The sequence below is a fragment of the Podarcis muralis genome, chromosome 15, assembly GCF_964188315.1.
Source record: "Podarcis muralis chromosome 15, rPodMur119.hap1.1, whole genome shotgun sequence".
In the NCBI taxonomy this organism is placed as follows: Eukaryota; Metazoa; Chordata; class Lepidosauria; order Squamata; family Lacertidae; genus Podarcis; species Podarcis muralis.
Genome location: NC_135669.1, coordinates 29,324,673 through 29,334,151, shown reverse-complemented (window position 1 = coordinate 29,334,151; position 9,479 = coordinate 29,324,673). Strand labels below are relative to the sequence as shown.

General features: G+C 48.6%; 2 protein-coding genes across 2 annotated transcripts; both read left to right on the top strand.

Annotated features, from left to right (window-relative positions):
* The first annotated feature begins 257 nt into the window (after window positions 1–257).
* Window positions 258–3,663, top strand: LOC114585074 (C-C motif chemokine 5-like). The gene is made up of 4 exons (XM_028707334.2): window positions 258–438; window positions 1,823–1,861; window positions 2,552–2,654; window positions 3,446–3,663. The coding sequence occupies exons 1-4, from the start codon at window positions 366–368 to the stop codon at window positions 3,531–3,533; spliced, it is 303 nt and encodes a 100-aa protein (XP_028563167.1). The 5' UTR covers window positions 258–365; the 3' UTR covers window positions 3,534–3,663.
* A 2,085-nt stretch (window positions 3,664–5,748) lies between these two features.
* Window positions 5,749–8,840, top strand: LOC114585122 (C-C motif chemokine 5-like). Its single transcript, XM_028707438.2, has 4 exons — window positions 5,749–5,925; window positions 6,910–6,948; window positions 7,367–7,466; window positions 8,652–8,840. Exons 1-4 carry the CDS (start codon window positions 5,853–5,855, stop codon window positions 8,743–8,745), a joined length of 306 nt encoding a protein of 101 aa, XP_028563271.2. The 5' UTR covers window positions 5,749–5,852; the 3' UTR covers window positions 8,746–8,840.
* Window positions 8,841–9,479: the final 639 nt, after the last annotated feature.

Sequence of the window (9,479 nt, the reverse complement as noted above, 5' to 3'; positions counted from 1 at the left end):
TTCTGAAGCATCTGAACTGTTTACACAGGAATTGGCAAGTTTGGTCAGAAAGTGGATCTGCTGCAGCAGCAGGTTTGGTCCACAAAACGGCTCTTATGGGCCTCCTTATCAACAAAAGGATGCCACAGATGATAAACTCCTGCCTCTCAATCTTGGGTATCAATCCCTCGCTATCTCCTTCGGCATCAGCTGGGGAGGAAGCTGCAATGCTTCTGCCAAAGCCCTTGTCTCATGACATCAGCTCTGCATTCTAGATTTTGGGTAGCCAGAATCCTCTATAAAAAGAAATCTGGGGGAGCCTCAGGTACCCAGGACTGAATAAACGAAGAAGAAGTCTGGAAAGTGTCTTTCCATCTTCACCTGCCATGAAACTCTCTTTGGCTGCTCTGGTCTTCCTCCTCCTTGTGGCCACATTTGCCCTGGCTGATGCCTCTTCAGGTGAGTCAAGGGTGTCTATCCATCCTCCTTTCCTCTCCTCTCCTGGGGCACAGGCTGTAGGTCAGCGGAAGAGCACCTGCTTTGCTTGTCATAGGTTTCAGGTGTGACTCCAGCATTTCCAGGTAAGGCTGGTAAAGGACTCACTACCTGAAGCCCTGGGGAGCAAAAGCTCACCAGTGAATGGTGCTAGTAAGAGAGATGGACCAGGGCTCTGACTCAGGATAGGGCAGCATCCTGTGTGCCTGAGATTTAGACCCTCTTTTACAGCTGAAAGATGGGCAGGATGGCTTTCATCATTAGGTTGTAATAATTATAGAGAGGGGCTGGTGGGGAGGGGAAGGGGAAAGTTGCTGGAAACCACAGGAGGGTAGAGTGCTCTTTTGCTGAAATCCTGCTTCCTGGTTTAACATAGGAACTGTTCCTTCACTGTACGACCAGGATGCTGGACTCGGTGAACCATTGGCCTGATCCAGCAGGCTACTTTTATTAGAGGGAGACAGACAGACAGACAGACAGACAGACAGACAGACAGACAGATATAGAGAGATTTGTAAAGTACATAGAGAGTTAAAAATATTTAAGTGCTTTATAACGGCTTTTAAATAAATTTAACTAGGATAGGGCCTAGCAATGGGTGATGATTCCGTCACATTCCCTCTTTCTTTCTTCCCCATTTTTCCAATTGCCGGGTCTGTTTTCTGCATTTCTACATAGTTTGCCCATTCCCTTATTTAAAAGCTCTCATGAAAATTCACCAGCTTTTTAGAGAAAGCTCCAAATATACACATTTTTGCAAAGTGTGTGCTCCCTAATGGAGCCAGAGGGGGCTTCTCTTTGGCTCTGTGGTGCCAGGATGACGGGTTCTCAGAGCTGAAGTGGCACAGGCCCCAGAGTGAGTCTGCCCACCCAGACTGGTCTCTGGATCTCCTCACAAGGAGATACACAAGGTGTACAGTGGTACCTCGGGTTACATACGCTTCAGGTTACATACGCTTCAGGTTACACACTCCTCTAACCCAGAAATAGTGCTTCTGGTTAAGAACTTTGCTTCAGGATAAAAACAGAAATCGGGCTCCAGCGGCGGTGGCAGCAGGAAGCCCCATTAGCTAAAGTGGTGCTTCAGGTTTAAGAACAGTTTCAGGTTAAGAATGGACCTCTGGAACGAATTAAGTACTTAACCTGAGGTACCACTGTATTGAATTTGCAACCTTCTGAAAATAAAAATTAAAAATTAAAAAAGAAAAAAAGAAATGTCTCACCCAAGTCACAGGCTAGCAATGAAAGTTTCACAGGGCAAAGAATCCCGTATCTTTGGCAATGGGATGGTGGATGGTTGAAAGGGAGAGCAACTTATATTGAGCTGCCATTCATTTCTCTCCATCAGGGGAAGAGACCAAGGAGACCCAGGATGAGGCTCGTGATGGTAAGTCTTCCTTGTCCTCCCTCCTCAACTATACTCAAAGAGGAAGCTGGTGCCAGATTCACATGGGCAGTTCCTTCTCTACTCTGTCCTAAGGATGCTGTTCAGACAGCCATTTCATAGAATCATAAAACTGTAAAGTTGGAATGCACCCAAAGGTCCTCTAGGCCACCCAACATCTGCTTAGAAAGCTCAATTGAAGGGGATTCCACCACTTCCAAGGGAACCTGTTCCACTGTTGAATGACTCCTACCCTCAGAAAGTTCTTCTTAACATTGAGTCGGAATCTCCTTTCTTGTTTTTTGAATTCATTGGTTTGGGTCCTCCCCTCTGGCGCAGCAGGAAAATAAAGCTTGCTCCATCTTCCATGTGACAGTCCTATCACCATATTTCAGGCCACAGTTTTTAAGGCTGCACCTGCTGCCCCAGCCTGAGCCTGTTGTGTGGGAGGCAACATCCATTGCAGGGAGATTCAGGCTCCTTTCCATGAAGCATCAGTTCAGGTGGATGGGGAGTGAAGGAGGTCTATTCCAGCCCTCCCCAGTGAACCTCCCTTGATCGGAAGGAGAATGAACCCTTCCCCTCTCAAGGAGAGGCCGGGGCCTCCCAGAGTCTCTGTGAAAACTATCCCCCTTTCACATTCCATGGTACAGAAGCCACTAAACTGTTCCAATCCTCACCTCTCCTTCACAGGCTCAAGTCACTGCTGCGTGAAATATAACAGGAAACCCATTCCACTCAAGCTCTTGGTTAGCTATGAGTATGCAGGCAGTACCTGCCCCCTGCCGGCTATCATGTAAGTAGCAACAAGTTTATTTTTTTAAAAAAACAAACAACCAGAAACCTCTGCACGTTCTGCATGTTCCAAAGTAACAAAGGGTTTTCTTTGTTTTCAATTGTTTGTCTCGTCACTGAGTTGCAGCCAACTTCATGTACTTGGCCAATGAGCTGTACAAATCCAGCCCACCAGCAATTCTCTTGAGTTAAGGTGCACCCGGGTCATATTGAAAAGACATTGGTGCCACTTAAAGAAAGACTCTTGAGAAGATTAGTTTACCCCTTGCAGAACTACAGTTCTCAGGACACTTAAAAAATCACAGCTCCCGGGATTCCTTGGGGCAGAGCCAAAACTGTGAAAGTGGTATTAAGAGTGCTTTAAGGGTATGATGTGTGTGAGAGCAGAGTCATTCCTAAGTCTTCTAGTTGTCAGAAGGTCCCTGGATGGAATCTCCTCTCTGCCCTGGGTTGGACAAGTTGCCTTAAGCCCCTCAACTCTGATTGGATTATGTTAACCATATTTATATTATAACTCTCTATGGAGCTCAAGGTGGTGTATATGTGGCTCTCCTGTCCCCATATCATCTTCACAACAATCCTGTGAGGTAGGTTAGGCTGAGAGACTATACTGGACCCAAGATAACTCATAGAGCTTCATGTTATGCGGGTATTTGAACCCTTGACCCGGGTCCTGGAGGATGAATGTCAGGACCAGACCTCAGCACCACCCCAGTCAATCCCAAGTCAGAGAACAATCTTTTGCCCGGCCTTGACCAACTTGGAACTAAACAGACATTTCACCTTTTACAGATTCATCACAAAGGGGAAGAAAAGGATCTGCACTAACCCCGATGATCAGTGGGTCAAGGATCTCATCCGCAAACTTCCCCCACCATAGAGACAACGTCCCTCCCCTTCCTTCTCCACAGGAAGAAAAGAGAGTCCAGAGCTCAAGCTGCTTTGAATGCTGGAAAGAAACAGCCGTGCAAAACGTGAAGCAATATGATTAAAGCGAGTGATGCAGATCATGTGCTGAGTGCCTCTCATTTATAGCCTCGCAACTGAAAATGTACATTCCCAACCCTTTCATCCTGGCCAAAGGCTGAAGTGGAGGGCTGGGCTGGGCTGAGGGAGGGTGGCTCGCAACATTTCACCTCATATCTCATATTGAACAGGGGCAGCCAACATGGTATCCTACAGAAGTCATTGGACTACAACTCCCATCATCCACCTTGACCATTGACCATGATGGCTAGAAGTTGATGGGAGTTGTAGTCCGACAACAGCTGCCTTTCCTTTCCAAGGAAAGCTGGGAATCTGGCCAGGAAATGGTGGAACCAGGCACAGGAGGCAGGGCTAGGACCTAGGTAAAATCCAGCTGCCAAGGCAACATAACAACCCAAACCTGGAATGGTATTCCCTCCTTCATGGGCACAGGACTGCAGACCCCTCCTCAAATCTGGCCATGGGTGGAAGGGGAAGCTCACTTTTTCACCCAGGTGCTCCCACTCTATACATATTAGGATGTTTCTAGTCATCAGCAAAATTCCAACCAGTCCTGACTGGGCAGGGCAGAGGAGGCGTTCAGTCCTCCATCTCTCAAAGCTCGGGGGTGTGTGGGGTCTGATAGCAGACAACTATCCCGTCCCAGAGAAGGAGCCTTCAAATGATTTATACCTTCTGATGCTGAGCAGAGTCACAAAAGTTTGTGGCAAGTGTGTGTGTGTAAACTTCTGTTTTATTTTGGTGTTTAGGATATGTGTTTCTGTGTAGTGCACCCCTCCCACTCCTCTCCCAGCTCCCAGAGCTGATTGCAACTATTTGAATCACTCCCCCTGCCCCTGAATAGCCAGAAACAGGGGAGGCAACAGCAGAGGAGGGGGGTTATTGCTGCCATGGCCTGCTCACAGGCTTTCCAGAAGCCACTGGTTGAGACATGTGTTCTGGTCTAAGTGAGACCCCCTATGGCCAGGTTCTTCTTACATTCACACTGTAAAACAGGAGTTGGATATTCTCAAGGAGGAGCCCATGCCCTAACCCTCCCTACTGCATCCTGGACCAGCCAAAGTTTCTGGACACCCTTCAGAAGGCAGCCCCATGTGGGCCATATTGCAGCAATGCAACTGTGGGCTTTGGAGGGACCAGTTCTGGCTTTCCCAGGAACACGAGCTGAGCAGAGCCCCTCAACCCAGCAGACCTGCTGGATCCTGAGCTGTAAACTAGTTTCAGCAAGAAAATCCTGTCTATCCCTTAAGCTACATGTTGGCATCCATCTGCCTTGGGAGACAATGGAGGAATGAGCCTTTTCGGGGTGAGGTCAAGCTGTTGGAAGGTTGCAACACCTGCTGTGGCTGTAGAGACCGATGCAGGAGAGACATGTTTTGTTGCAGCTGGGGAAGATGTAAAGTTAAAGTTACTCTTTTGCTACAGGAGCATGGAAGGTGATCAGAACCACAGAGCCAGTTGACAGCTGGGTGCTACTCAAGCAGAGAAGCAGACACTCCAAATGAGGGGTGGGGTGGGGTGGGGAGGTCCAAGGGGTCCCTACAGCTTTGGCAGGGAGAATGCAAATCCAGGCCTGATAAACAAGATAGTCAAAAAGGAGGTCCAGGTGGGCCTTTGGTGGATCTAGCAGACAGGAACTGGCCTCTGCCAGCACCAGGCAGTGATGGAAGAAGGTCTCCACTTTGGACAATGTAGCCTTTTTTCTTTTAAAGGAGTCCTTAAGGTCATGGCTCCACTACACCCACAGCCTGGTTGCTGCCCATCCATAACCCTAAAATGGGTTGTTTTTCTCAGGAGCTTGTTCCGGCTGTCCTTTGCTTGCTTATTGCCCTGATGGTCTCCAACCCTCCCCTGATGTTTTTGAAGCATCTAAATTCTTTGTGGGTTTTCTCAGAAAGTGGATCTGCTGCTGCAGCAAAGTTGGTGCACGATAAGGCTCTTATCAACCCTTTTCTCAATCAAAGGAGCCGCAGATTATGGGCCTCATGATCGGCCCATACATCAGCCCCTCGGTATCTTCATCGCTATCAGATGGAGCGGAAACTTCGCTGCTTCATACATTTCCCCCATGATGTCACCTCCGCATTCTAGAGACAAGGTGGCCAGACTTGTCTATAAAAAGAGACCAGGGGATCCTCAAGGTACTGAGCACCGAAGGAGCCGAGGAAGGAACCTGGGAGGGTCTAGAGTCCTCCCTCCATCTCCACCTGCCATGAAGCTCTCTTCAACTTCCTTCGGTTTCCTCTTCCTTGGGGCCACCTTTGCCCTGGCTTCTGTTTGCCCATGTGAGTCTGCCCTTTTCTTCTATCCCTTATTTTGATAGTAGTAGTAGTAGTAGTAGTAGTAGTAGGACAGCACAGGCTGCAGGACAGCAGTAGGGCACCTGCTTTGCTTGCCATAGTTTTCAGGTGTGATTCCAGCATTCCAGGTGGGGCTGGTAAAGGAAGCCCTGGACAGCAAATGCTCATCAATGCATGATGATAGTAAGAGAGACAGACCAAGGCTTTGACTCACAGAGGACTTCCCTTTGGTTATGTAGCCCCAGGGCAACTGGTCCTCAGTGCCACCGTGGTGCAGGCACCAGAGTGAGTCCGTTTGCCCAGACTGGCCTCTGGATCTTAGCAGGAGCGGAGGGGACTGGTGGGGAAATCGCAGGGATTTCCAAACACAGAGCTGAAATGTTGGCCCACAACAAGGCACTTGTCTCACCCAGAGAAAGCTGCCACAGGATTTCCTTGTTTTGCTGGGTGAAAAAGCCACCCTAAGAAAGTCTCACCCAAATCATAAAGGTAAAGGTAAAGGGACCCCTGACCATTAGGTCCAGTCATGGACGACTCTGGGGTTGCGGCACTCATCTCGCTTTATTGGCCGAGGGAGCCGGCGTACAACTTCCGAGTCATGTGGCCAGCATGACTAAGCCGCTTCTGGTGAACCAGAGCAGCGCACGGAAACGCCGTTTACCTTCCCGCTGTAGCGGTAGCTATTTATCTACTTGCACTTTGATGTGCTTTTGAACTGCTAGGTTGGCAGGAGCAGGGACTGAGCAACAAGAGCTCACCCTGTCACGGGGATTCGAACCGCTGACCTTCTGATCGGCAAGTCCTAGGCTCTGTGGTTTAACCCACAGCACCACCCGCATCCCCACCCAAGTCATAGGCTAGCAGCAAAAGTTTCATGGGGAAAGATTGCCATATCTATGGCTGTGGAACAGTGGACAGTTCATAGAGAGAGGAACCCATAATGACTCTCATTTGCTTTCTCTCTTTCAGTGGAACCTGCTAAGGAGACTCAGGATGTGGCTCATAAGAGTAAGTCTTCCTTGTTGCTGCCTCCTCAACTATACTCAAAGGGGGAGCTGGTGCCAGACACACATAAGCAGTTCCTTCCCTAATTTCTGTCCCAAGGATGTTCTTCACACGACCATTTTGGGCAACGTTGGCCACAATTCTCAAGGGTTGTCCCTTTCTGAGCTTGTTGTGATGGAGGCAATGTCCACCAAAAGGGGCTTCAGACTCCTTCCCATGAAGCATCCATTCAGGTGGGTGGGAGGAAGGTCCATCCCAGCCCTTTCCAGGGACCTTTCCTGGATCAGAGGAAAGACAGTCACTTCCCCCCTCCAGAAGAGCAGCAGACTGGGACCTCCAGAGTCTCTGGGGGGCATCATCTCCCATTCCTCTTCCACACTACAGAAGCCACTAAATTATTCCATTCCCTCCCTCTCCTTAGGAGCCAACTGCTGCCTTAATTACGTAAATAGACCAATTCCATGCAAGGCCATAAAATACTACGAAAGGGCATCCAGCACATGTGCCAAGCTGGCTGTCATGTAAGTAGCAACAAACTTTATTAGATGGAGGGGAGCACAACTCTGCATGTTGAAAGTATCAAACGCTCAGGGCTGTTTGTTTCAAATCCTTGGACTGGTCCTTGATTTGCAGCAGATTTGTGCAGATCCAGCATACCAGCAACTCCCCCAAGTTAAGCTGCAACAGATCACATCCACAGCTTACACTGAAAGTGCCATTTCATAGAATCATAGAATTGCAGAGTTGGTAGGGATCCTGAGGATCATCTAGTCCAACCCCCTGCAATGCAGGAATATGCAGGTGTCCTTTATGGGGATCAAACCTGCAACCTTGGTGTTATCAGCACCCCGCTCTAAGCAAGAAAAGAACCTTGAAAAGTGTAGTTTAGGCAACACAGAGCTACAGTTCCCAGCGCCCCAGGGAAACCACAGTTCCCAGGATTCTTTGCAGGGAGAGCCACAAGGACTGTGAATGTGGCATTAGAAGGCCAGGGAAATCCCTAAGTCTTGTAGTTGTCAGGAGGTCCCTGGCTCGAATCTCCTCTCTGCCCTGAATTGGCCATGTGGCCTTTGGGAAACGTCAGCCCCCAGCTCAGCATTTATATCTCTCCATGGAGCTCAAGGTGGTATACGTGGCTCTCCCCCTTCTATATCATTCTCACCACAACCCTGCGAGGTGAGTTAAGTTGAGAGACTAGGAGTAGCCCAAAGTCACCCAATTTAATGGCTGAGTGGGGATTTGAACCTTGATCTCCTGGGCCTTAGAGGGTAAATTCAGGGCCGCATTTAGGTTTGATGAGGCCCTAAGCTACTGAAGGTCCCTTTATATGTCCAGCTGTATCAACAACAAATTGTTGCTGTATTTTGTGTTGAATATATGCTATATGGTAATTTATGGACCTAATAGGTATCTAAAGCCATTTGCACATAACAAAATATGTATTTTATCTAAGTAATTGTTGAACTGAAATACAATTAAGAAGTAGTATATTAATAGTGGGGGGGGGGGGGGCAAGAGAGTGGGGCCCTAAGCTATAGCTTGTTTAGCTTATACGTAAATCCGGCACTAGGTAAATGTCAGAATCAGCTCTCTTCCCTGCAACCCAGCCACACCCCATCAGTCCTGAGCTGTGGAACTTCCAAAGCAGAGAACTGCCTTTTGCTCGGCTTTGACTGGGCACTAAGCAGACTGTTCCTTTTTCATAGATTCCACCTAAAGAAGAAGAACAGAAAGGCATGTGCTGACCCCAGCAAAGAATGGGTACAGAAGACCTTGAAGTGTTTTCCACCACCATCATAGAGACAACACCCCTCCTGCTCCTTGCTCCCTCCTCCTTCTCATCAGGAAGAGAACTGGAACCAGGTCTCAAGCTGTTTTGAATGCCAGAAAAACCAGGCTTCTGCAATATGATTAAAGGGAGTAGTTCTGAGCATGTGCAGAGTGTCTTTCTTTTAAAATTGCAGATTTGAGAGTTTAGCTTGCAAGTGTGTGTGTGTGGGGGGTGCTTAAAGGTCAGCTGGAGTCACGGCCCTTTTGAGTTTTGTCCTGGACAAAGGCAGAGGCAGGGTGGAGGGCTAGCAGGGGTGGGGGGCTCAGCATTTTCAGCTCAGGCAGCGACAGGGAGAGAAGCTCCCCCAGCTGGAAATCCTTCTGCAGCACACTCTGTTAAAAAGCTCCAGATCCCTACATCCTTTTCATTGGGAGAGGTGTGGGTTTTTTAATGCAAACTCACATTTTTAGTTTTTGCATGAAATAAGATCTGAGCCAGAGACAGGGGTGCCAACTTGAATAAAGTATTGGGAGAGGGAGCAGGTAAGCCCTGCCCCACATAATTGATCACACGACATGTCACACATGCGCGCGCGCGCACACATACACACACACAGTTTGAATGGCAATGTTCATCAACTTGAGTGGAGCTCTAATATTTTATCGAGGGGTGTGGCTGAAGGGACTTCGGCCCCTAGAATTTGGCTCCTATGGCCAGGAGGATCTTGCTGCTACCTGCAGACAGGTGTGTCACTATAGCCTCT

Excerpts from the sequence above, each read along its gene's own strand:
- LOC114585122 (XM_028707438.2), top strand. The coding sequence starts at position 5,853 with ATGAAGCTCTCTTCAACTTCCTTCGGTTTCCTCTTCCTTGGGGCCACC. Across the intron at positions 5,926-6,909 it reads CCTGGCTTCTGTTTGCCCAT|TGGAACCTGCTAAGGAGACT; the intron begins GTGAGTCTGCCC and ends TCTCTCTTTCAG. Across the intron at positions 7,467-8,651 it reads TGTGCCAAGCTGGCTGTCAT|ATTCCACCTAAAGAAGAAGA; the intron begins GTAAGTAGCAAC and ends CCTTTTTCATAG.
- LOC114585074 (XM_028707334.2), top strand. The coding sequence starts at position 366 with ATGAAACTCTCTTTGGCTGCTCTGGTCTTCCTCCTCCTTGTGGCCACA. Across the intron at positions 439-1,822 it reads CCTGGCTGATGCCTCTTCAG|GGGAAGAGACCAAGGAGACC; the intron begins GTGAGTCAAGGG and ends TCTCTCCATCAG. Across the intron at positions 1,862-2,551 it reads CCAGGATGAGGCTCGTGATG|GCTCAAGTCACTGCTGCGTG; the intron begins GTAAGTCTTCCT and ends TCTCCTTCACAG.